Below are 25,672 nucleotides of genomic sequence, written 5' to 3' on the forward strand. Positions count from 1 at the left end.
ATGATTAAGAACAGAAGAAAACCTTGGAAACAGGTTTAACTAAAACTCATTCATTCAGCCTCCATTAAATGTTATGTAATAATGGCACACCTCCACCTTTTAAACTAACAAAAGCATCATGAAATTAACAAAAACATAAGCATGTAAATCCAGTATTTCTTGTGAAGATGCTTCAGGGAGGAGCTCAATGTCTTAGCGAAGAGTCCACAGTGTGAGGAAGAGCCTCAGTTCATTACAGAGAACAAAGGAAACATGAGTTGAATAAGCCATACCTCGGGTAGTATATTAACCTGCATACTGCTTTGCAGACACTCAGTGCTACAATTTAACAGCTGCCATATTTTAGTCTTTATAACAGATTACATTAAACACCATTTGCCTTTTATTCTGTCCCATAGTGATTGTTGAAATTAAAATCAGACGATTATACAATCACCCAAATATCAGCAGGAAAACCATACTGGACACAGAGATTAATATTTAAACCTGATTTTATCCAGTAACAATATGCTGGTCTATTGCTTTAGCTAGAAATCTGGAGTCAAACAAGCATGAACCAAGGAAAGGAAAGGAATAGGTCCACGAATCAATCATTAACAACAAAAAAAGTCCTATAGTACAAACCATAATCAAACAATAATTTAAAGAAGGCAACATTCAATAATATTGGAATAATAGTAATTATAAAAACAATAAAAATGTAATTATTGTATTGTAGAGAGCTAGTCCATACTAAAACACTAAAGCTTTATTTTTGAGCAGCTGTCCTTGGCTTATTATAAACAAGGAAGTCTGTTATATCATGCCACACATTGCTGTCATGGTAGAGGTAGTTCATGGAGGACTGCAGTGAGGGCTGGAGGGTGTGTGGGTAATACTCAAACAGCCACAAGACGATGCCCCACACCAGGGTGGCGAAGAGTGGGAAAGGGTCGTGCTTAGGCTGGGGGATAACTCCTTTCTCTACAGCCAGCCGAGACAGTGCGAACAAGATCCGGGACAGCAAGTACATGTTGATCTGAAGTAAAAAGCAACACAATTACGAGATCAATTACAGTCCTCGGTTTATGATGATGGACTTGTTAACGCACAAATAGGAGAGTTTTGGACTACAGGCCTGTCATACCTGGCTATTGATGCTGTTGTTATCTCCAAACACTAGCCATCCTCCAATACAGGCAGCCAGAAAGGACTGAGACTGTAAACTCTTTCCCTGGATCTTCTGCTGCAGGGTTTGCAGTCCTTTATATGTGAACACAAAGCACGCCAGGTTGCGGGAATGGGTGTAAGTGGCCTTCAAAATGGCTTTGAGCTTGTCCTTCAAACTACCAGAGGGAAGAAAAACAACATGTTCAGATTTCAGAGGCACAGGGAGTAATGTAATAGCAAGGTTACCGTAGCTTAAAAATACAGTAGAATACACCTCAAATTCTTACCTGCCACTTCTGAATAGAAATGTCATCACCAGGGCATGTGGAGCTCTGATTTTGGCGCCATATCTGAGAAATAAACACACACTGTAATGTCAGAGCTGTCTGGGAACACACCTGACTAAAAAACAAGGTCCAAGTAGCCCATTACTCAAACTCCACTCAAATAAACAAGGAAACAAACTGCTGCAAATACACGCTTCAGGTTGCCCCACGTTCCCACGGCGGCCCCAAGCTGCTAAAGCTACAACTGTAATAAGGACGTAGTAACATGTAATAGAAGTAGTAATAGCTGTAGTACTACAGCTGTTTAGCCAGAGAAGAGTTAGCTACCAGCTGTGTGGTACATAAGTAAAAAATCGTTGTTTAACGTTTAGCGTTCACTCACACGACGCCATTTCTGAATCCTTTCAAAACTGCCAGTGCCGCTTTGTATTTCTCTTGTTGCAGCAGATTATTAATGGTATACAGAAGAGTTTTCATCAGATCAGGACCTGCCATGACTTTCAACCTCTGCACAGCCGACCGGACACCAAAGCCCGTTGCACAAGTATTCTACACAGTGATGTGTCACAGCGAAAGTTCGCCCTGCTGCTGCGCTGCATTAAAGGTTCCTACTCAGCTCAGTAAACTCTTCTGGTGTTTTTGTGTGTGTATGTGCCAAGATTTAAAGTTGTGTGTTTCGTGGAGGAATGTAATTTGAAAATCACAAGAAGAAGTAGATAAATACAAACATTTTAATATTCCCTAATTCTGCATGCATTGAATAATGTTGAGGCAAAACTGATTTGTTACTGTAGTTCAATTTTGTTAGAATTCACAAAGAACACACACAGTATCAACGAAATAAATCTCATGATACAGGTGGAATGCTACAGGAGTGCTACAGCACATACCATACCTACCTTTGTTAATTGAATTAGTCATTTTGCTATTGCATATTATATAACGTGTGTATATGCATCATACTAAGAGTGCAGACACCTTTCAGAGTAAGAAATATGAAGGAATACAAGACCAGTCTTTGGCTCCCATGTATTAAAAGCATGCAAACCCCTTTTTAGTGTAATATTTTAAGGACAAGGGGGGTCATATACTGTACAGGCTGTTGAACACCTCGAGGAAAATTTGTGATATTTTATTTTATATTATGTTGTTAATAGATATATTTCATTTTTTTCATATTGCAAGAGCACAATATGAAAAACAGCTGGTTCTTTATGTTTCTGCAAGAAAGATATATGCAAACAAAATGAATCAATTGTCTGTATCACATTGTGAACAAATGGGAATAATGAGGCAATGATAACAATTATTACACTTGACAAATGACCTGCAGGAACCCAGTGTTAAAATCATTTTATTACATTTTTTTTCTCAATCAGTCCAGTTCATTGTTACATGAAACCCATTCTCCAAATAAATAGTATTCAACCACTGACTTCCACTTATCAAAAAAGTGAGAGATTCCAAAAAAAAAAAAAAAAAAACCACAGTGATTACACTATCAACATGATTTACAATGAAATCAGTACAACACTATTTTTGCATATTTCTATACATTTAACTGCCCAATGATCTGGAGAACAGCAGTGGTTAAACAGTGAAGTGGTTAATTCCACCAGTCTGGAGTCTCAAGGTGCTATATCATTAGTTGTAATCTGTTAATATATTCAACAGTCAACATTTTAATAACAAAACCTGCTTAATCAGGGTTTTAGTTTTTACAATAATAATCTCTTCACAAGTTTGCACACCAGTAGCTACACACTGAGAATTGTAGGTGTATGCGTGTGTATTGAATTACTGCCAGTAAGGGAACACATGTGAGATAATGTGAAACACCTGACACAAGTATAAAGTAGTAATGGGTATTGACTGATAAACATGTCAGTTCAGTGAGGGAGAGCTTAAGAGAACCAGCATTTTTTTTCCCTGTATAGTATCATCATTCTGAAATGACGGCCACCACATAGTTCACATTTGTGAAAATTCATAAGAAAAAAAATCTTTCTTTTATATTTTGCTGGGAGCTTAAGGGAACTTTCTGAAATTTAAACTGTAATTACAATTTTTCAGTGACCTGGGATACATATTGAAATTCCTTCATGTAATGATGTACCATGCCACCTATGCACACACAACAGAGCTTGAGGTTGAAATATCACGTTACAATTTATTAATTTGGCTCTGCTCATATTCAGCAACTAGACCTCATAGAAATACACAGTAAGAACACAGGTTAATACTGTGTAAGACTGTGAATTCATTTTTGTGAGTGGCCGGTTCAGGAAAAATTTCAAATCCACAGTGATAAAGGTAAAACATTTCTAAGAAAGATTAAGACTTGGTTTCCTTAAAACTGCTTTAAAATACAAATCAGCATTCATTTTCAATGATAAAATATTACCGAAATTTTGTTCAAACTCTTTTTGTAAAATTGAGATAACAGAGCCACCGCTTTGTTTAGCTTTTCATGCTTTACAGTGGGTAAAATAAAGGGGAATTATCAGGTCAACGATAACTTGTGCAAAATGTGTAATCATTTTGGGGGAATTAAGAACTGGTTACACTTGGTGACTCAGATTTTCAAGTCAAATGGTTTATAAAAAACAATTAAGTAAAATCCTTTGGTAGTTCGGTTCCATAGTCATTTTCTTAAAATGAAAAAAAAAAGAAACAAAAATTAGTTTGACATTAGAGGGGCTATTTTGGGAAAAGATATGGATTACACTATTACTGTAGAAATCTGAATACCTAACACCCTATAAAACTAGGGCCAATATCTATCACATTAATTCAAATCTTAATTCTCAGTTCAAACCTGCAACTCAAGGGGGTCCACTGCTTGGGTGAATAACATGTATTAAGATATTAAACACATTTTTCTGCTTTGTAAGTGTATTTACATAAACTGCATTAGTCACTTCACAGATTAAACAGTTAGGATTCAGTATCTTCATTAATGATCTAAGATAACACTTAATTCCAGAGAACTGGTGACCATTCAGTGGGAATACGTCATTATTCAACAAATTTCATTCTATTACACAATACATCCTAATGCTCCCACGTCATCAGTAACAGCTCATAGTTGTCAAGAAATTTCAGAAATACTTCACACTTTGAGTCTCGCTTACTCATAAAGGAAGTGTCTATCCATGGTCAAATAGGCTGATATTACATACAGAACAGACCGTTTTGGGAAGGCCAAGTTTGTCAAACCAACTCACACCCAACAAGTTTCACCATATACAGTATACTTGCAAATATGCAAATGTTCTCTCCTTTATATTGGGAATTTAAATCAATAGTAAATGCTGAAACTTACCAAAGTGCTATAAAAATGATCAAACAAATCACTGTTTGGCTCTATTACAGGCAAAAATGTTTTCTACAAAACTATTGCACATAAAAATACAACCTCTCTTTAGAACAATCACAGCCGCCTTACTGCTTTCATAGCTATGTTCAAGGTTTCAACTCATTTTTAAGTAAAGAAATCAACCTGTCAAAATAAGAGACATTATTATTACAATTAGCATGATTGTATTTATCAAAGTTATTAAAGGAACTGTGTATGTGCTATGGGAGTCAGTCCAGTCAATCAGCTGTTGGAAAAGAAAAGAAAATCATCCATCCATTCATCTATCCTTTCAACAAAAGAAAAATAAAAGCTGAGCCTGAAAGACCCAAACCATATGTATGTATGCCTTGTAAGCTGCTTTTAGATATGACTCTTTTTTTATTTTAAATCTAAACACACAAATACGGTTCTGTCCTCTGGAACTGTCCATCCTGCATAGACTGGAAAGAAGTTACTACTGCAAAGATTCACAGATAACAGATTTACGTGTAGAAACTGCACTTGCGCAATGCACAGCGTGTGCAGACATGACAGAGTGAGAAAGGTGTCTTTTCTGCCTCCACGGCTCGTTAGTGGAATGAGCAGGACTAAGTGAAATCATCTGGATTAGGTGGCAACTGATCATATGCATGAGAAATGAAACGATGTGAGGAGGATTCACAGGTTTCTTGTGGAGCAAATGAATTGATTAAATGAATCTATTTAACTAAAGAGCTTAGAAACAGTAGTTGCATATGATAATATGACAGAAAATAAAAATTAGTATGTCCATATACCAGTTTATAAGCAGCTCCTGGCTGCACGGAGAATCTGTTGGAAAGTGCTCTTGTCTGAAAGGGATATGGTTCCTCCAAGCCCACTGTTCCACCATCCCATCAGCTCCTGCTCTTACATTACTCCTGCCCAAACCCTTCTGTTTCTTCTATGGCAAACATGAGCTTCTCCTTCAGCTGCTCATAGCTCTTGTAAGGAGGGAGGTCTAGACGATTAAAGCTGCCAGAAGAAATGACACAGAAACAAGATGGCTCCTCACATAAATATGCTGGATTCAATGTGTAACCTCTTAAATAAGAGTGTTGTATTAATCCCAGTGGGAAACTGCATCATTACAACAGCGAAATCACACATGAATCACTACACAAAATCAACGTAAGGAAACGCAAAGAGGTAAGTAAGAAAATAGAATAAAATAAATAACAAAAATTCTGACAATTCTAAAAACTATGACAATACTATTCCATAAAAACAAATTTATACATACATACATATGTGTGTGTGTGTGTGTGTGTATAAACATAATGTCTGGTTATGTGGTTAGTGCAATAAACATAAGTGAAAAGAACTGCTTAGTTCCGTTCAAATTATTCCCTTGTACCTGGGTTTAAACATGCAATAAGTGGTTATTTAAAAATGCATTTACTTTCCCTCTTTCTCAGCGTTACCACAATTAATTATCTGGTTACTTAACATGCTGGTGCCTGAGAAATTTGCACTTATTCACTGCTGCATTAATTTTGCATGATGCTGCATAAGATTATCTGTTAAACAAACACTGTGCCAACTGTCCAATTCTGGATGCAACAACAATGCATTCTCACTTAGCATTATATAACATAATGCCAAATTAAAGACTAACAATAAAAGAAGGCTTTCAACAGGTTGAATTAGAAATGACTAAGAGGGTTTGGTCATGAGAGTTTAATCCTGCATTTATTTAGATGAGGCATTTTGCCAAATACTTCTATGAAAGCAGAAGCAGAATAGTTGGTCTTACCATGTGTGGCTTCGTGGAAGCCAGTTGTCTTTTCCCACTTTCTCAATGCAGAACTTTTGGGGGCCGTTGCTTCCTATATTTATCGATAACAGGCATAAAGAAAATTAAATCAAGAAAACGGTTCTGATGTGACATTCTGTACAATGCGTGTGTGTGTGTCTATTTTGCATACCCATCAGGTCAGCGAAGCCACCCACAGGAAGACGGCAGGTTCCTGTGACAAACTGCAGCAGTCTCATCCTCTTCTCGTTGTCCATCTCCTTCACAAACTGCCAACAGATCATCACTTCACAAATACAGTCTGACACACTTTTAACATTATATAATATTCCTATATTCTTTATTTTATTAAAAGTTTTGACAATCTTTAGACCTCTTGAAGACTATAAAGCAACAGTAAAAGTCCAACTAGTCACAAAGTTTTAGTTATGAGGTCAAGGAAAATGAAATCTTTAGTGCACTAACTGCACTACTATTGTTCAGTATCAATCTACGACAGCAAAGTGAGAAGGGACAAATCAGAAATCGTGTTTTGCTCTTGCACTTTGACTGAACAGCACAGTCAGAGTATGTGCCACAATATGTACCAACCTGCCAGAACCAGAGGATCTGCTTGCTACTTCGGGCATAATGTCTGTAGATTGTGTTTCTTTGCCAATCCACCAGGTCTATCTCCTGCATACCACACAGCATCACCTACAGGCAAGAACGAAGCAACATCTTTATTGTGCAGACAACACTCAAAATTGGATGTTTGGATGTTTTTCCCCTAGGATGGAGAGAAGAGCTATGTCAGTACCTCTAATTCCTTAGCATCAAAGTACTGAAGGTATTGCTGGGGCAGAACTTCATTGAAGCCCTCAAAAAATGCCTGAGTCTGCTCCTCCACACCTCTAGACAGCCTCCACTCAGCCACCAACCTGAAGACAAAGATATATGAAGATAAACATAATAAAATTCACTAAAAGTGAGGATGAATTGTGGAATTGAGTGTGACCTTTTAACTACTGGAAGCTTGAAATAGTGAAGGCCTTGGACGCCACTCAGTCAGTCAGTAAATGTGTTAGATATTAAAGAGAATGTAAATAAGGTGGATGAAGATACGTAGTGGGTGTGAAGCAGCAGAGGATGAAGCAGTGAAGCACCTGATGTATTCCTCCTTGTTTTCCTCTGTTACTTGGATGTTCCCTCCATCTGGTTTCAGCTCATGGGTGGTGACCTCCCCCAGGATCTCCTTGTCGACTGAAAAGTACATCTCCAGACCACATTCCTCTATGTTATTGTCCCTGCAGGACAGGTTATCAGAATTAACACAGTTAAAATAAACCTGAGTAGGCCGGGTATACATTTCCATGTTTTTCTGTCCAAATACTAAAGCTCAACAATGGAATATATCCTAATATCTTGATGTGTACCTTCAATATAAAGTAAACTAGGGGACATCACCGCAGAAGATCAACATACCATTTCAGCCTATCCTTAACACAAGCCCTCCCCATCATGCATATTTCCATCAGCTACCCAACCACCAAGTCACACATTAAGGTTTGTATCCCCAGACCTACTTGATCCATATGAGTGAGTTGTAAAACTCTGGATCTATGGACTCCAGGTCTTTGAGAGCAAGAGGTTTGTTCAGGATACGCTTGTAGAAGGGCAGGGAGAAACCTGTGTCGATGAATTTGCCATGGAACAAGGCCTAGAGAGGAAATACAGTGATGTCAGGTTACATGATCCATCTTGTGGGCCAAATTAATCATGCCATCACCTTGTGTTCAAATATTGATGGCATTGTTAGAGGTGTGGTGACAAATAGTGCAGTTACCATGGCAATGAAGCGTCCTATGAACTTGAAGTACTTGAGGTGATCAGGGTTGATGTAAGAGGCGGGGTTGATTTGCAGACAGTAGTTGTCCTTTCCAGCATACTCAAACAAACAGTACATGGGGTTCAGGACCTCATGAGACAGCAAGAAGAACCATTCCCTGGAAATCAGATCACAGAGGAAAAAAGGAAACAGTCAAACCATCTGAGTGAGGTGGTTTACAAAATCTTGTAGATCAGGACTTGAAAGAGAAATCACAAGATGTTTCGTTGTTATAATTACAGGTTTTGTGTATTGTGAGGTAAGGGTGGTGTCAAAAAAAAATTACAAATGAGAACAAAACACACCTAATGAGTCATACAGTGATATGCAGTTTCACAAAATAAAAAGTTCAGTTGCACGTACCTGGCCACACCTCCATAATCCAAGCCCTCCTCTCCAGGGAAAATGATCCACAGTCTTCGCCTAAGGTCTTGAGGGTGGAAGCTCATGATCTTTAAAAGCAGATAAAGAATTAAAACAGTTCCACACCTCGAGCAATGACAAGACAGTGTATTCAGATGATCACCTGTTGGAATGAATCCTCAAACAAGGTCTTCCGAGAGACTGTAATCTTAATGTGCTGAGCCATCGACATTTGCTAGGAGGGAAGAAAAAAAACACCAAATATATAAATTTCAGACAACCTGAATGCTTTGGACTGTTTTTCACTCCAGCAGAATGGCTATGGACATTATCTTTTATCTTTGCATATTCAAGTACTGGTAGATATAATGTCAGATGATATTTGAAGACAAAGAACCAAAAATTTTATCAGGAGAAATAAAGCATTTCAGCACTTCTGCCGGGATGTTCAAACAGTGCGTACCTGACACCAGAACCGGAAGTATTGCACTTTGGCTTTGAAGTCCCTGACATAGGTTATCTGTGGCCCATTCTCACTGTGGACAAGATCAGAAGAAAGACTGAAAATCACTGTCGGATGAACAACTACATTTATGTAAACAGTATATGCCTGTGCTATATATGCATCTCTTTATAAACATCCACAACTTGAAAAGTGTAGTGATGCTGCCCTTCTGTTACAGTATGTTGTTTAAGGATTCTCTGATTAGGATTTTTCAGCTGCCATGATGCAGATCGCTGATCTAATTTTAATGCATTTAAAAATGCAATGAACAATATTTTTAAATTAATTTAAATGTTAAATTAATTAACTGATTAATTTACTTACAGTGAAGATTTTCCAGTGCGAGGGTCAATGTAGGTAGTGGTTCGCCTGTTGTGGTCTACAAAGTATGGAATACCGTCCACAGTAAACCTCATCTCCCAACCCTCTGGCAGCGGTTTATCATTCAGCAGCCTGAACAATATAAATATAAGTGAATACTAATATAAACCCACTGTTAAAAAAAAAAAGTGTACACTAAAACAAGACATTAGCTGTTCACAATCAGTGTTTAGTCAGATGCACCCACAACTTCCTCATTGGTAGAAGTTTAGTAATGATTCAGTGTAGGGACAATTTAGAGCAATTATCAAGTACAAAATCAATCACAGGATATTTGAATCCAATCAATATCTTTGAAAAAGCTTGTTGCTATCTTAAACTTTCTACTGTCTGTATCTTCATAACTTCCACATTACTTGCATGTGTGTCATTGTCCAGCTACTGGAAACTTTTAACTGGTTTCCAGGTCTGCTGAGACCTGTTGCAGATTTTAACTAATTTCCTGGTTGAGAGATCAAGACAAAAAAAAATCTATTGATTTGTTAGTCTAAAAGAAGGACCAAATATCTGTCACTCAGAACTTTGGACCGGTTAAGACAGATTCTCCCAGGTACTGTGTAAAATACAGGCACTGAGCAAGTGGGTGACACAATAGTGCCTCTCAGAGGCAATAAAGCGAAAGTACAATTAAATTAATTCATTTCACTGAAAATATCACATTTAACTTAAATGGAAGAATCACATTATAGGTGACACAAACACACGCAAGCATACACTCACCCCTGCCTCCTGGGGTCCTCCCACTGTGTTGTCCGAGTTGGATGATGAACAAAATACACTCTGCCATTGGTGTCTGTTCTCTTTTCTGACATTGAAAAAAAAAATCATTATATCTTTTTCCAGTATTAATTCACTGCCTTGCATATCTACTAAAAACTCTAATGCTCAGTGATATTTACCCCAACCCTGTGGCAGAGGTCCCAGAGGGTCAAACTCCTTATTGGATGTAGCTGCAAACTGGTCTTGGAGCTGAGGAGGAGACAGAATATAACATGTTGATTACCAATTACCATGATGCAAGTGTAACAGACCTCACTTTCTTGATTCTCAGTGGCTGCTGAGTTTCTAAACTGTGTCTTAAAACATGTAAGCCATAACTGTCCAGTATTACGATCATATAGAGTCATGAGAGCTTATTTCAGTAGAGATTTCAAATGTGTGATCTTGTGTGACCTTATGTTTGTGACAAATCTTCCCTGTGTCATGTGTTTCTTGAACAATGAATATAACAAATCTATTAACCAAGACTGTGACTGCTCTCACCCCATAAATGAACCTCTGGTTAAACTGTTGCATGGCTCCCTGCAGCTGGCTGCGCTGGTGCTGCCACTCCTCATAGTTACGCACTGACTCCTGTGTGGGACGTTGCCACGTAGTAGTTCGGGTTATGTGATCGACATAGTACACCCTACCCATTGGGTCCACCCTGCGCTCCCACCTACAGAAACGGTAGAGTAAAAAAAAAAGGCAGTGCTTAGTTGACAAAGTAGGTCAAATGGCAGATGCTTCTACCTGACAACGCTTTTAAAAGCAGAAAAACAGGTTATTTCAATCTGTTTAAGGACTGTAACAACATCACTGAGATTAAATCTGAAAACATAATGTGAACAAAATAGAGTGCGCTTCTACATTATTCGTAAAAAGTGGTTATAAAGTATGTTTGTACTAAGATTATTTTTTATGGTATTATGACTGCACAGTCTAAGAGAGCAGAGCAACAATAATAGTAGTATTGATGGTATAAAATATGAATCAAATCTTTTGGTACCCTGTAGGCAGAGGCTCAGGCCTGTCCCAGGTTGTCCTTTTCTCAATGTGATCCACATAGTATACCCGTCCATTTTGGTCCACCCTTTGCTCCCACCTGCAGAATGAATACAAATGAGTAACGACAAAGCACAGGAAACAGGTTTTGGAAGGAGACAACCAGCAGAACAAAAAGATTCTGCCCCTGAAAACCTAAAATTCTTTCAAATAGCTAAAAATTTGCTGAATAACACAATAACAACAAACATAAATATTTCAAAAATTCTTATTAAAAGGGGGCAACAGTGAAGGCTTGCAAAACCAAGTGCACTGTCTTGCTCTTTTACCCTGGTGGCAAAGGACCGTTCATGGGTGCGATCCTTGGAGTTGCTGTGGCCAAAGCTGCTGAGGCAGATGCCCCTGGTTTGGGGCCACAGGCTGTCTGCGAGGAACTTGTGGCCGCTGCACCTGATTCCTCCTGCTGATCTGAACACCCACTGGCAGACACCTGAGAGGAGCCATCGGAAGCTGGGCCTTCACTCAGCTCACTGGGGGAGGAACTGCTGGAAGAGGCTGGGGAAAGGAGCAAGGATAAGGGCAGAGGAAAGAACCTGTAAGTCCGTGAATTAATTTGTAGTTGCTTTGACTGTAGTCATTACACACACACAGTACACATACTGTTTCTGCTTGTGAAAGACGATCCATGGTATGTGGGAATGTGAAATGACTGGTGCGTCAAATTGCATGCGAACTAATATGTTGTTAAGTCTCTGATGTCACTTTGGTATCTCATGCTTTTCATACTTGGTGAGGCTGCAGGTCTACGCGGCGTTGGAGGGGGAGGTCGGGTTGGTCTAGGAGGACGTGAGGCAGTGGAGCCCCCTGGAGACCGGGAAGGAGAAGCCGTACCATTGACAGCGTGACCATTAGGTACAATGACCCACTCCTCTGAGTCACTGGAGGGAGACGTGTCTCTGCTTGACCTGGAGATCAAAATGTGAATATTAACACTCATGTCACTCTACAGGTGAACTATGTTTATTGAGCATTTACCCAAAAGTAATCATATGAGATTTATGACTGATATGTGTTTGTATTACCAAACCTTTAACCCTTGATGTACGCAAAAAATATATATATCAGTCTGTAATTAAAAGTTTACTAAACCTGTTGCCTGCGTCTCCATTTTGTTTCGCATTTCCATTTGGAACAGCAGCTAGAATGACAGAGATAAAGCCAGTTACATAATTTATGCAGAGTAGTTCAGGATGTTACAGCCTGTTGGCAAGAAGAGGGTTTATAGTTGATAGTAATGGGCTCTATAAAAAAACCTTGATCAGGGGCCAAAAAAACTGTGCAGCTGTTGAGTGTCTTTATCTTAAAGATTAACGACTATTAAACTGATTACAAATAAGGAAAGAAGGGTTCTCTCAGTAGACTTATAAACTTCAAGCAATTAATATTTTCAGATTGTTACTGTGGTCGACTTTGTATTTTACATTGGGTTTATCTATGTGTGTGTGCTTCCTTACCATATTCCCTCTCTGCCGGGGCCAGTGTTTCGGGATCCACCTGCATGCCATCCAGGCAGACTGACAGGTCACCTACAATATCCTGGGGGTCTCTGTCTGAGCACAGCTGCAGTGTCTGCACCACCTCACACACTGGGATGGAGACAGAATGATCATGTTGAACACATGAACAGGTGTTTGTAATTTACACGATTTAACAACACAATCCCAGGTGAAGCCAATAACCCCCACTAATCCATCAAAACAGAATGAAAACACATGCTAAGTTTGCCCTGAGTAAGTCAAAATTGACCATGTGTAGGTGAACTTCCTAATGTGATCTGCAATTAAAATGAACAAACCCTGAAAGCATTTTTGTTAGGAGGGCTCCCCTCACTGGTTCTTCATAATCATCTAATATTCACAGTATTTTGTTGCAGCCCTGCTAGTGGAGTATGGGGCTTTAAAGATAGCACTGTCAGTCAGCTCAAGGCATTCTAGTCACATGAAGTGTAACAAGCAATATGGCCTCGTGAGGCTGCTGGCAGCTCTTTCAGAATCTTATTCAGTGTTGGCAAATGTAAAGCAAGAAGCTGTAACACAGAATATGGCCCAGACTTTAATGTCACATGGGTTGTGCATGCTAACCAGGTCTGAGGGGAGCCATTGTATTGAGTTATACACACACTCAGAGCACATAGGTCATAAGCTTAGGTGAGGCCTCTATGCTTGTGAAAAGAAAAAGTAAGTAAGTAGTGTGCATGCTGGTTGTTAAGCTTATCAAAGCCCAATAAAGCATTCCCATGACAAACACAAGAATATATGCTCTCTTACATAACAGGTGTGTACTGTGTCTAAAATCTGGACAACATCTGCCAAATATAATACGCTGATGATAGACACAGAAACACAAAACCAAGTAGTGGGAGCTATTAACGCCATACCCCACTTGCTGAATAGCATTTTTTTCCCCATTCAAGACAAAAAAGCAACAAATAACAGTATATCCAAAAAACTAAATTATAGTTGTATGATGTCAGAAAATGTGAAGGTTTGCAGAAAATTTGGAATCAAATATATGTGACTGACTTTTACAAAAAAAAGGAAAAAAATTCAAAAGAAAATCCCAAAGATGGGAGAAAGAAAGAAGTGTGAACTCACATTTCAGGTCATTAGATTTAAGGGTTTCAAGGATCTCCAGAGTGGCCATTCCCAACAGGATGTCTGCCTTCAGTGTCTGGTGGCTCCAAACACGGAAGATCAGCTTGCTCACCGGAGTCACAATTCTGTAGAAAAGGGAGAAGGTGACATGATACTCTATGGGTCAAAAGCAGAGAAAAAGATTAGGGATGCTCTGCACTAATGCTGAAACAATTCATAGTCAAAATAATCAACTGTGAGGAAATCAATCAGAGATGGAGGTCCAGTGTAAAAGGCTATAGCGTCTTAACCTCTTGTGTCACATCTCTTGTATTTTAGTTATCAAATTCACAATTAAAAGTCATTCAAAGTGTTCCAAACATTTTTGGTGAGACCAGAGAACAGTTTTAAGACATCACTTCTGAGCTCTAGGATGGTGACAACTGACACCATCTTTTTGCTAAAAAAAATCTTTGTGCTAAAATACCCTTGTGGTGGGTTATTAGTTTTATTAAACAGTTACTAAATTACTTATACACACTGGGCCCTATTTTGATGGCACAATTATTGCAAAGCAGTCAGTGTTGGGTGCATAAACACTGCTGATTCAGTGCTATTTTCATTCACATACATCAGATACTGGTTAGCAAATTTAACTTTGATCAATAATATTTCTACTATCATCTAGCACAGCACCCAATAATTAATCAACTATTAGTTAAACTGCTTCTTCTCCTATCACAAACACAAGAGCAGTACTTACACTGTGAGAGCCTGCTTCCATTTGGGACTGTGCGTGTTGTTGCACTTCTCAGTCCTCTTTGACTGGCCATCCACAGCTACCTCAACATACGGACTGGGACCAAACCAGTTCTTTTTGTTTTCCTTCAGCCTGGCTGAAAGCACTAGAATGAAAAAAACACCAGCAGGTAATATACACTCAGCTGACAGTTTATTATGTACAACTGGCTAAAACTAATACAACGGTCCTACAATTATCTACCTGTCTGATTAGAATTTATCAGAGGTTGCTTTTTCAAAAGATGCTATAACCTGCTATTTTCTGTGCCTCCAAGTGCTGAACGCAACAACAGTCATTGACTAAGCCTTTTCTGCTACAAGGAATTACGCACCATTAACCTGCATCTTCCCATAACCACAGACACACAATAGTCAACACTACAACTCAAGTTGTAACAATTCTTTATTAATTTTGGTGTTGGTATACAATCTTACAAATATTGCAGTAACAAAATCTTACCTGTGACTTGCAATTGGGCCTTCATGGTTCATCCATAACACTGCAACCTTGTTTGGCTGCACCAAAAGGACCTGCAACAACTGCAACCAGTGACATCAAATGTAAACATGAGAAACTCAATGCAGGTAACCTACTTAAAGAATAATTAGGCAATTACGTTGTTAAAGTAAGTAGAAACGACAGCCTGGCTTGACATACAAAGGCATGAAAGGTTGAGGAAACTTACTATTGTCTGTGTGACAGTTCCAGGTATCTGGAAACATGACAGTGATAGAGTGTTTGTAGTGATGCTGACCCAAAAACACAACCTAACTTGTAGATGTCCACAGCAATATATCGGGGAATATGCTGTATAGAATGAATTTATACTACATTACATGTGCACATGTTTCTACAGTAGATAGTCCCACTGAAATCGAACTCATTTAATTATGGCTTGGCTCTGTCTAACTCCTAAGTTTTGTACAGTGTTACCATAATCGTAGATAAACATTTCCGTCAGACATTCACTACACCTAAGTGCACGTTAGTCAGTGATTTAATCTTGCCTATTTCAAGAAACCACCGAGCACCTAACATAACAGAAAATCCCAACCTTGACATGGCTAAATAAAGTCTCACTAAACCTACCTTGCTAATCTTTGAAAATGCCCTTTGACAGAACAAGATAGTTTAGCTTAAATGCAAGACGCGGTGGGTACGTTAATGTCATTTAAGAGAAAGATGTAGAGTACATCAGACAACAACATTAAGTTGTCGAAGAGGCGACGTGCATTCCATGATACCAGGAACATGAAGGCAGTCAAAGTGTAGCCTAATAGCTTTATCTGTCAGGTTAGCACGAGGGTTAGCCAGCAAGAGACTTGTTGTCAAAGCAACTTCAAACACCAGCCATATATATATTATCGGTTTCGAAGGTAGCATTGTTAATGTGTATTGCTGGCTATCATATGAATAGTTTTTGTGAACCGCTAATAGAAACTGAGAAGTTCGATCACCTGGAGCAACTTTGCTCGCCGACGTCCTGAACACCGAAGCTTTAGCGTCAACGTTTAACGTTACTAATGCTAACATCCGGCTCCTAGAGCATCTTCGATCATTCATTCGAGGAAATCTTAGATCTGTCATTCAGTGAACGCCTAAATGTACATACCTGATTTAAGCAGACGAAAAGGAGTCACACAGACTGATTTCGGCAATGCCTAGATTGTTGACAGGTAGCTGCCTGCCATCAGCACGGACCCGTGTTCCGCTAGCCAGAACAAGACCAGCTTTTCCGGTGCGAGTTTTTCAAAATAAAACGGCGTCCCCACAACTCTATAACACTGATTTTTTTTCGTGACCAATATTTGTCCCTGGAATGTAGTGAAGTAAAAGAACAATGTAGCACAAAATGGTAATATTTAAGTAAAGCATAAGTACATCTGCTTCACCCAAGTACAGTACTTTAGTAAATGTACTTGTTATTAAATTGTACGCTCCATGAAACAGATCAGTTTAATCTCATTTTTAATTATTCACACGTTTATTTTGAAGGCTGAAACGGTATGACGTTGGCTGACACTGGAATCACCATGAAACAAACTTTCACAATTAAATGATAAAATAAAGGACATTTACAACCCTTAAAGGCACGTTGTGTGTTCTATGTCCTATGTCTGATTCCTACACTGTTTGTTGTGTAAATGAATGACACAATCATAATATTACTCTGATGATGACAGATGGCGCCATTTTTGGACACGCCCAAGTGTGACGTCCCTGCGCTTGGTCTCGTGACGAGGGTTACATTGTTCAGCTGTTAGCATCTGCCCCGTTTTGATTTGTAAATGTCATGATATTCAGCCAGCTAAAAAAGAAGCCAATAATCGAAATAATCTCAACGACCACCAAGGATGTTGTCTCGCCTGCTGAAGGAGCACCAGGCAAAGCAAAATGAGCGGAAGGAGCTGCAGGGTGAGTGACTTCTTGTTGCCAGGCTAGCTATGATGCTAAGCGATGCTAAAAACAAATTTCTGTGTCACTTACGCCCAGTTATCCATGTAGTGTTGACAATTTGTCTGTGTTTATTTCTAATTCCTGCACAGAGAGACGCAGGCGTGAAGCTATTGCTGCAGCCACCTGTCTAACAGAGGCCCTGGTAGACCACCTCAATGTTGGGTATGAAATTGATGCTAATTGCTCTGCTGAGTTGTTACTTTTCACAGTTGTCCAGTCGTAGCAGTATGGTAGCTGAGGATTTGTTGGGATAGGATATGTTGACCCATTCTCAATAAGTATGTCCCAGAGAAAGGTATATTCTACACAACTCCGTATATTTTATATTTCAGCACTTGAATCATTCATCTTGAACTAAATCTGTAAATCCGCTGCAGTAGCCTATACAGGAAGCTTTAACTGTGTTATTAGAGCTGCACAAGTTATTGTTTTTATTATTAATGAACCTGTAGATTACTTTTTAGATTACAGGCTTACTCAATAAATTATTGGCAAATAGTCAGTAAAAGCCCAAAGGTATGTTTTCAAATGGTATGTCAACTTCAACCAGCTGTCCAAAACCTAAAGTGATTAAAATCAGTATTATAGTATTTATTATTATTGTTCCTCTAATAAGTAATTTTTTTCTTGGAGTCTTTATATTCTTATCTGTATTATCTGTATATATATATATATATATAGTGCCTATATATAGTGCCTGTACCCTATTGCATCTGCTCTTTGCTGCTGTAACAGTGTAATTTCCCCATTGTGGGACTATTAAAGGTTTATCTTATCTTATCTTATTAGATTTCAGTTGATTGACCATTTTACCATTACAGTATATGCCTTGAAAACAGAAAACAAATGTTGCTGCTAAATATCAAGTTTTACAGAGCCTACAGTGTTTATACCAGAGGTGTCCAAACTGTTCCACAAAGGGCTGTGTGGCTGCAGGTTGTTGTTCCAACCAAGCAGCAGCACACCAGATTTGAATCATTTAATCAACTGATCAGTCTTCAGACAGTTGATTGGTCAAACTGTGTGCTCTTCATTGGTTGGAACAAAAACCTGCAGCCACACAGCCCTTTGTGGAACAGTTTGGACACCTCTGGTTTATACAATTTTTTTTTTCATCCAGTGACAGTGGATGAGTACTGTACTCCAGCTTCTGATACAAGCACATAGGTGATAAAGAATTCTGCATTATGAGCATGTTCTTTTACGTGAACGTCATTGTACAGTATGCCAGTGCCTGACAGACTACACCTGTATAGATCTTCAAGGTGCAGTAGTTCCCTCACAGATTTCAGTCAAGCTGACCCATCTTGGGTGCCCACCACCAACACTTCCTTCTGAACCAATAAAATTAAGCAATCCATTCCTGGCAGGATAATATTGTTCCAGTGTGTGACACAACCACAAATACTACATTAAGATTGTTAACCTTGTGAAAGTTGTGATGAAACCAAGACAATCAGCTTAAAGAACAAGAATGGGATGCAAAGACCATTGTTGCACTGTGCCTTTATGAAAAAGATTATGACTAAAATCCTTTCGTAACCTGGTAAGATTTAGTCTAGTTTGAATATTACAATATGTTTTCAGTATAAATGGACCAGTGGCTTAGACTTTAGGCTATTAAATACAAATTTACTCTCACATGCCAGAGTGGATATATAGTATTTAAATATATACCTTCAATACTTGTTCCCATTGTTGTTTCTTGTTTTTCTTTAGTGTTGCTCAGGCATATGTAAACCAACGGAAGCTCGACCATGAGGTGAAGACTCTCCAAGTGCAGGCGAGCCAGTTCTCCAAACAAACTGCTCAGTGGATCAGTATGGTGGAGGGTTTCAATCAAGCCCTAAAGGTAGGATACATTTTATTAGGAAGAGAGGACTTAAATTGTTAGCTAGTTATCTGTTGCTATCTGCAATGTATTGTGAAAATAATACATGGCAGAAATCCCTAGCAGGACTAAGTGTGACTCTCTCACCTTATGCTGTTACATGATTAAGTGTTAATTTTAAAAAATTGCAGATTTAACCCTAACCTCAACCCATCTGCTGTCTTACCCCCACGGTGCACCCTCTTCAAATTTAAGTGCTACCACAAATAGTTTTCCTGTTGCAATCAGTGAGCACAGTGACTCATCAGAACATACAATTTGTCAGTTTTACTATAAGCAGATTACTTTCATGGAAGGGCCTTAACACAGCTCCGGAGCTCGAGCGGATTTGACAGGTGGTAAAAGCAATTCATCAGTGAGTTGCCACTTCCTCTGCAGTTTCCCAGCTTATTTCATCTTCACAGGGCCAGAGGAAGCTTGGAAGTGTTTAAAGGTTGCCTGTTGCTGGTCCTGATAATAGGTTAAACTGGTAAATGCACTTGATGGCAACCACTGACTCTGTCTTTGGGCTCTGTTTTGAATAGGAAATTGGTGATGTGGAGAACTGGGCCCGCAGTATTGAGATGGACATGAGAACCATCGCCACAGCTCTAGAGTATGTACACAAAGGTCAGCTTCAGTCTGCTTCCTCCTAAACTTGAAGATGTGTGAAAGTTTACAGCTGAAACTAAATACGCTGGAATGAAGCAGAAATCCTATTAGCAAAGATGCAAGCAGCAATGACTGTGCTTGTTTGCATGCCCTTCTGAGTGGGCTGATGCTGATGATGACTTTGTCTCGAGAAAGACTTGCATTTGACAGTTAATGGCATCACTGCTTCTTCTTGCTCTTGTGTGAGATGCAATATTAACTAGGACAACCACACAATGATGCTGGAGTTGTTCAAAGATGAAGTTTGTGTATAAAATTAAATGATCTAGGATCTGTTTAATAATGACTTCAACTGATCGCATTAATTAAATAACTGGAGAAAAGCAATGTCAGTGTGGAATTATCAAAGTCTCAAAAACATTTTCTAAGAAGGCGTCTTTTCAGCACCTGATAACTAAATTATGTATGTCTGTGTTTATGTGTCTGTGTACAGTGATGATTGTACTGTTTTTGTCTGACAACTTAACTTTTTTGTCAACATTTGGTGATGGAACATTATTTTTAATAAAATTAAAAAATTAACTGTTTTTTTTTCTTCTTATGAAACAACGCTTAGCAAATTTACATAAGGCGTCACAATAGTTGTTACACAAAAATAAATTAAAAGGAAGGACAGAAAAATTTGAAAGAAGAGACTCATTTGACAGAAGGAAGTTTTAGCAAGATATGTAGGACTCTCTTGTCAAGATGTTCATACCGACAGTAGATGTCAGTAGTGGGCAGGCAAAAAATTAAATGTTAATTAAACAAATCAAAAAGAATTGTTGGAGACCGGGCTGCAGTAGGCAAAGTTTTGCAACAAACCTGTAAACCACTAAATACAGTAACTGGATAAATATTTGCGTGGCTAGGCTGATTCAATTCAAGGAATGTGTGACGTGAAGGAAAGTTATGTCATGCCTGCGGTTACGTGAATGTGTTGAGTTCACGTAATTGCAGGCGTGTTTAGGAACTAATTACACTTTCAATTCACTGCACACTATTTGGATAAAAACCAGGTAAAAGATTTGATCCGTCAGTCAGCACATCACATGACATAGAAATATGCCATGCCAAGTTTTCTGTAGAAAGGAGTCTTGCTTCACACACAGTCTCAGTGTAAAAATATATCTTTATCTATTCAAACATTTTGACAGAAATGGGGCAAATTTAGTTGTTAGTTTATACAAATCACTTTCTTATTGCACCTGGGCTTTGTTGACATAATGTATTAATAATACACAATACAATGTATTTTGCATTCTAATTATATAGAGAACCAGCTACAGAGTATATAGCATATATTGTTTAAGCTTAAATACTCGAGTAATCAGTCAGTGAACTCAATGAGCCATTATATCCATGTTTTTAAGGGTACACAGTGCTTTAACATCTGGGATTATCATAAGTTTGTATTAATGCTCTTAAAAATTAAAGTACTTATGCTTGTGTACCCTGAGAACCACCAGGTTCTGAAAATACTATAGTCAAGATTTCTTGGCAACCTCTTGAAAGAAACTGATTCAATTCAAAAACTAATATGCTGTGAGACTTTGGAAGATCTAAAAGAAGTTCTTTGATATCCAAGTTCACATATATAGCACAGAAAATTCTCTGTGTTTTCTGTAATTCCAACCACTTTGTTTTTTTCTTAAACACACACACACACGCACAAACCAAATGGTTACGGATTGGGGATTACCAATTGCGGACTTGTCTTAAGGGATAAACCACAGGGATAAAGCCTCTCTCTGACCAGCCTCTCTGAGTTAAGACAGAAGAATAACCAGAAAGGGAAAGGGAAGAGGACGGATAACTTGTGGAGATCCCGAAAAAAAGAAAGGTAGGATAAATGCAGTTTTTATAAAAATATCTCTCTTGCCTTTGAATTACCACAAACGTCTTTTTCTGTCATGCATGCCTTGGGTCTGGTTTTTATTTTGTTTTGTTTTTTTTCTTTTACATTAACCTATATTAATCTCTGTATGATTGGTGATGGTCACAATGTCCTCTTGCAAATGTATCACAGTGCAATAATATAATCAAAGAAAAAATGAGTTTAAATGTGTGTTACAAAAGTGTACAGGAAAGAGTAATTGAGGTTTTAAGTTTGGTTAGTTGTATCTGATCAAATTATATTCATTTATACATATATTTGAGATTTTTACTGTATAGATAGATATATAGATATATATCTCATATACACACACACACACTTAAATATTAAGTGTTGCGAAACAAAGGCAGGCAATTTTGATACCATGCATAATATAGCCCATAGAAGTATGTATTTTTTCTCACTAATAAGCCTGAAAACTAATTGGTTTTCAGCAATGCGCAGCTTAAGCAGCTCCGTCACGGGCTTTAAATTTATGCTTCAAAACAATGTCCCCCCCCCCCCCCCCCCCCCCTGGTCTCGTTCCCTCACAAATGCCTTTCTTTCTTCTATAAGAGTATTAGCCAAAGATTTTCCATGTGCCCAAAGCACCTCTTCTACCAAGGCCCTCAGTGAACAAATTCATTGTATGCCATAGTCATTTAAAGGTTAAACAAATCGGCACAAAATCAATAAAATATTACATTACTACAAAATTGAGTAGACGTCTGATTATGGGAATTCCTGAATGTAGTCTTTGTATACTTTATGTTCCACTCCCTGAAAATCAGTTTTTGAACTTTACCATGTCATTACCTAATCACATTTGCTCAACATGTTTTTTTTCAGTCCTTCAGGTGACCAAAACCCCACTTCTATTCCTGGAAGCAGCATGGATACACAATTTGTCTATGAACTATTAGGGTAAGAAACACCAATGCTATACTAGTGCAGAACCCAATTTTATTTAAATTTGAATATACAAGCTTCTTTCTATTGTTATAAATTATCCTTTCTCTTCTCTCTCAGGGAAAATGCTTGGTTGTACATCATTGCTACCATTGTGGTGTTGTGGATTGTTGTGTGGCTGTACAGAGACAGCCTGGAAATTGAGGACATCACTGACAAGTATGTCTTTGTGACCGGCTGCGATTCTGGGTTTGGAAACTTGCTGTGTAAGAAGCTCGATCGAAAAGGTTTCCGTGTGCTGGCTGGCTGCCTCACAGAAAAGGGAGCTGATGACCTCAAGAGGGTGGCAGGTCCTTATCTGAAGACCGTTCTGCTGGATGTGACCAATCAGGATAGCATCCAGAAAGCCATGGAGTTTACCAAGAAGGAGGTTGGCGACAAGGGTGAGAGATGATTTATATTATTTAAATATAAGTTGACTGTTAATTAAAGGCATGTCTCCGACACAAAATATCTTCTTCCCCTGTTTACCTTTCATTTCCGTTGTAGGACTTTGGGGTATTGTGAACAATGCTGGACGCTCATTACCCATGGGTCCTTCAGAGTGGATGAGAGTGGAGGATTTCCACAGCACACTGAAAGTCAACATGAATGGAGTGATTGCCATGACGATGACTTTCCTGCCCCTCATCAAAAAGGCTCGCGGCCGGATTGTAAATGTAGCATCGGTGCTGGGTAGAGTGGCTGCAAATGGTGGTGGATACTGCATCTCCAAGTTTGCAGTGGAGTCTTTCTCTGACTGCCTAAGGTAAGACTTACGAACTGATCTGCATTAGATAAGACCTTACTGTGACACTCTGTATACTCTGTTAAACACAAAGAAAGTATTATGTGCCCAGTTATCCACTTTGTTTTTCCTTATCTTTTACAAAAGCCTGCAGTATCTTCAGATTGTTAGGACAAACAGTCATACAAGTCACAATCTTTACTATCCCTTGAGGGGAACTTGGTGTGCAGACAGAGAACATTTTCAGTAATATAAAAGACAAACCACTGAGCACATTAAGAGCAATAAAACACAGCCCATCCAACAAACTGCACTGAAACACAAAACTCATTTGCTATAGCATTTGCCAGACAGACAAATGTTGGCTGATGAGATCAGAGAGGGAGGAATATTGGTCTTCCTCATTGCTTTTCAAAGATTTAATTTAGCTGAGCTTCTTATAGACCAATACTCTTACTGTCTTTTTTCACATTTGAGTTGCCAGGATGAGGAATGAGGAAAATTTTCAACTTCATTTTATTTATTAACTGCTTATTAACATCTGTAACTGCAACTTAATGGCTTATTAACAAAGTGCAAAATCCACAAGTATTTATTTATGGATTACCAACATTTATGACAGCATTATTGCCAAATACAATTAAACACAATCTGGTAACTCAAACATTGTTCCTATCAAGTACTTTTAACTGAGCTTTACAGAACTGGTAAATGATTCATTAACTATTAATAAACCCATTAGTTCGAACTAAAAACGTCTATAAACGGTTACTTGTGAGAAAGTGGTTATTTAACTTATTAAAGATCTGTTTTTGATATAAAACATTTACATATATTTTCTGGATCCAGGAGAGATATAAACTACTTTGGGATCAAAGTGTGCATCATTGAGCCGGGATTTTTTAAGACTGCGGTGACGAGCCTCGACCCCATCGAAAGGGAGCTGCATCGCTTGTGGAACCAGCTGAGCCCTGAAGTACAAGCCAGCTATGGAGACAAGTACCTTGATAAGTGTAAGTACAGTTGATTGCTGGCCATTATTTGAGTGGACTGAAGGACTTTATGATACAAAGTAGAAGTTAGTATTAACAGGTTTATGTGAGATGTGTCACAAAATGCACCACATCTGTTTCATGGCTGTAATTTTTGACTGATTTTATTAAAAGACATGTTTCCAACAAGCAAACAAAATGTTCTCATGATGAAAAAATACTTTTTAAATGGTAAATTCTAGACATTTTAAATTCTAGTATTCTATACTAGTATAGCATCGGTTTTGAAGTCGCAATGAAATGTGATTATTTGCTGTCCCCTCCCCAAAAAAACGCATATTGAAAAATGAGTGGAGGTTGTAACTTGTGAAAAGTCATATCCTGAATCTTGCTCAATATACTGTACATACATTGTTAAGTGAGGAAAAAAATGTTTTTTTTTTATTTTACTCCCAAAACATCTATTCATCTGTTTGTTCATATGATTTTCCTTTTCAGACATCAAGATCCAGCGTTTGATCATGAATGCTGTCTGCGACTCAGACCTCACCAAGGTGACCAGCTGCATGGAGCATGCTGTGACGGCTGCCTACCCACGCACCAGATACAGCGCCGGCTGGGATGCCAAGCTTATCTGGATCCCCCTCTCTTACATGCCTTCCTGTGTAGTTGATATTGGGCTGAAGCTGGTGCTGCCTCGTCCTTCAAAGAGCGTGTAACTCCTGGTGACTTTGAGGAAATGTCTTCAAAGTTACAAGCCTTTTTGCGTCATTTTGATGCAGAACAGAGGCTAACTTAAAAATATATATTTTGCCTTTCAAAATACTCATATTCTTTATCTACACTGGCCATGCAATGATCTGCTGCTGCATTTATTATTATATTTAATGTGCATGGTCTGCCATGCAAAAGTATTTTTTTCCTATGTAATGTCTGCTTGACACTATTAGACAATATGAAAGAAAATAATGGAACTGTACAGTAAAATGTACTGTATAAATATTGTTTGTTAACACTATGCTGTGCCTTTTGACATTGTTATTTATGTTCCTTGGTATGGATGCTGTTAATCTTCAGAGGCTAAATAAACACTAACTGTCAAAGAAAAGTGTTCTTTCAGAATGCAATGATTGCCTTAGTGCAGACACAATTAGAAGAAATAGTTTAAAGCTTTGTCTTGAAAAAATATCTACATTCTGGGTTACTTTTAATTCAGTGTTTTTGTCTTCATAAAACTTCTTCTC

General features: G+C 38.4%; 4 protein-coding genes across 8 annotated transcripts; 2 read left to right on the forward strand and 2 right to left on the reverse strand.

The window, feature by feature from the left end:
- pxmp4 (peroxisomal membrane protein 4) lies at positions 1 to 1,966 on the reverse strand. The gene is made up of 4 exons (XM_041033994.1): positions 1,819 to 1,966; positions 1,437 to 1,499; positions 1,127 to 1,325; positions 1 to 1,018 (listed from the first exon to the last, which is right to left on the reverse strand). Exons 1-4 carry the CDS (start codon positions 1,929 to 1,931, stop codon positions 749 to 751), a joined length of 645 nt encoding a protein of 214 aa, XP_040889928.1. The 5' UTR covers positions 1,932 to 1,966; the 3' UTR covers positions 1 to 748.
- Positions 1,967 to 2,773: 807 nt separating this feature from the next.
- itcha (itchy E3 ubiquitin protein ligase a) lies at positions 2,774 to 16,608 on the reverse strand. Of its 5 annotated transcripts, XM_041033752.1 has the most exons (25): positions 16,499 to 16,592; positions 15,572 to 15,598; positions 15,346 to 15,425; positions 14,848 to 14,989; positions 14,106 to 14,230; positions 12,966 to 13,097; positions 12,601 to 12,649; positions 12,238 to 12,416; positions 11,781 to 12,006; positions 11,456 to 11,551; positions 10,951 to 11,125; positions 10,587 to 10,656; positions 10,408 to 10,492; positions 9,631 to 9,759; positions 9,265 to 9,337; positions 8,965 to 9,036; positions 8,802 to 8,890; positions 8,397 to 8,556; positions 8,137 to 8,270; positions 7,717 to 7,857; positions 7,371 to 7,491; positions 7,163 to 7,267; positions 6,744 to 6,840; positions 6,572 to 6,644; positions 2,774 to 5,790 (listed from the first exon to the last, which is right to left on the reverse strand). In XM_041033752.1, exons 3-25 carry the CDS (start codon positions 15,368 to 15,370, stop codon positions 5,691 to 5,693), a joined length of 2,598 nt encoding a protein of 865 aa, XP_040889686.1. In that variant the 5' UTR covers positions 15,371 to 15,425; positions 15,572 to 15,598; positions 16,499 to 16,592; the 3' UTR covers positions 2,774 to 5,690. The 5 variants fall into 5 exon arrangements, with proteins under 5 accessions (XP_040889686.1, XP_040889687.1, XP_040889688.1 ...); XM_041033753.1 differs by lacking the exon at positions 15,572 to 15,598 and having other exon boundaries at positions 16,499 to 16,608; XM_041033754.1 differs by lacking the exon at positions 14,848 to 14,989.
- Positions 16,609 to 17,110: 502 nt separating this feature from the next.
- bloc1s1 (biogenesis of lysosomal organelles complex-1, subunit 1) lies at positions 17,111 to 20,428 on the forward strand. Its single transcript, XM_041034088.1, has 4 exons — positions 17,111 to 17,301; positions 17,433 to 17,505; positions 19,063 to 19,195; positions 19,759 to 20,428. Exons 1-4 carry the CDS (start codon positions 17,241 to 17,243, stop codon positions 19,867 to 19,869), a joined length of 378 nt encoding a protein of 125 aa, XP_040890022.1. The 5' UTR covers positions 17,111 to 17,240; the 3' UTR covers positions 19,870 to 20,428.
- Positions 20,429 to 22,632: 2,204 nt separating this feature from the next.
- On the forward strand, positions 22,633 to 25,472 carry rdh5 (retinol dehydrogenase 5 (11-cis/9-cis)). Its single transcript, XM_041033531.1, has 5 exons — positions 22,633 to 22,664; positions 22,770 to 23,092; positions 23,199 to 23,457; positions 24,286 to 24,449; positions 24,927 to 25,472. The coding sequence occupies exons 1-5, from the start codon at positions 22,633 to 22,635 to the stop codon at positions 25,145 to 25,147; spliced, it is 999 nt and encodes a 332-aa protein (XP_040889465.1). The 3' UTR covers positions 25,148 to 25,472.
- Positions 25,473 to 25,672: the final 200 nt, after the last annotated feature.

The sequence above is a fragment of the Toxotes jaculatrix genome, chromosome 3 (genome assembly GCF_017976425.1).
Source record: "Toxotes jaculatrix isolate fToxJac2 chromosome 3, fToxJac2.pri, whole genome shotgun sequence".
NCBI classification, from domain to species: domain Eukaryota; kingdom Metazoa; phylum Chordata; class Actinopteri; family Toxotidae; genus Toxotes; species Toxotes jaculatrix.

Excerpts from the sequence above, each read along its gene's own strand:
- pxmp4 (XM_041033994.1), bottom strand. The coding sequence starts at position 1,931 with ATGGCAGGTCCTGATCTGATGAAAACTCTTCTGTATACCATTAATAAT. Across the intron at positions 1,326-1,436 it reads TTTCTATTCAGAAGTGGCAG|TTTGAAGGACAAGCTCAAAG; the intron begins GTAAGAATTTGA and ends TCCCTCTGGTAG. Across the intron at positions 1,019-1,126 it reads ACAACAGCATCAATAGCCAG|ATCAACATGTACTTGCTGTC; the intron begins GTATGACAGGCC and ends TTTTTACTTCAG.
- rdh5 (XM_041033531.1), top strand. The coding sequence starts at position 22,633 with ATGGATACACAATTTGTCTATGAACTATTAGG. Across the intron at positions 23,093-23,198 it reads GAAGGAGGTTGGCGACAAGG|GACTTTGGGGTATTGTGAAC; the intron begins GTGAGAGATGAT and ends TTTCCGTTGTAG. Across the intron at positions 24,450-24,926 it reads AGACAAGTACCTTGATAAGT|ACATCAAGATCCAGCGTTTG; the intron begins GTAAGTACAGTT and ends TTTCCTTTTCAG.
- bloc1s1 (XM_041034088.1), top strand. The coding sequence starts at position 17,241 with ATGTTGTCTCGCCTGCTGAAGGAGCACCAGGCAAAGCAAAATGAGCGG. Across the intron at positions 17,506-19,062 it reads GTAGACCACCTCAATGTTGG|TGTTGCTCAGGCATATGTAA; the intron begins GTATGAAATTGA and ends GTTTTTCTTTAG. Across the intron at positions 19,196-19,758 it reads GTTTCAATCAAGCCCTAAAG|GAAATTGGTGATGTGGAGAA; the intron begins GTAGGATACATT and ends TGTTTTGAATAG.
- itcha (XM_041033753.1), bottom strand. The coding sequence starts at position 15,370 with ATGAAGGCCCAATTGCAAGTCACAG. Across the intron at positions 10,493-10,586 it reads ACCTCTGCCACAGGGTTGGG|AAAAGAGAACAGACACCAAT; the intron begins GTAAATATCACT and ends TTTCAATGTCAG. Across the intron at positions 9,037-9,264 it reads ACTTCCGGTTCTGGTGTCAG|CAAATGTCGATGGCTCAGCA; the intron begins GTACGCACTGTT and ends CTTCCCTCCTAG.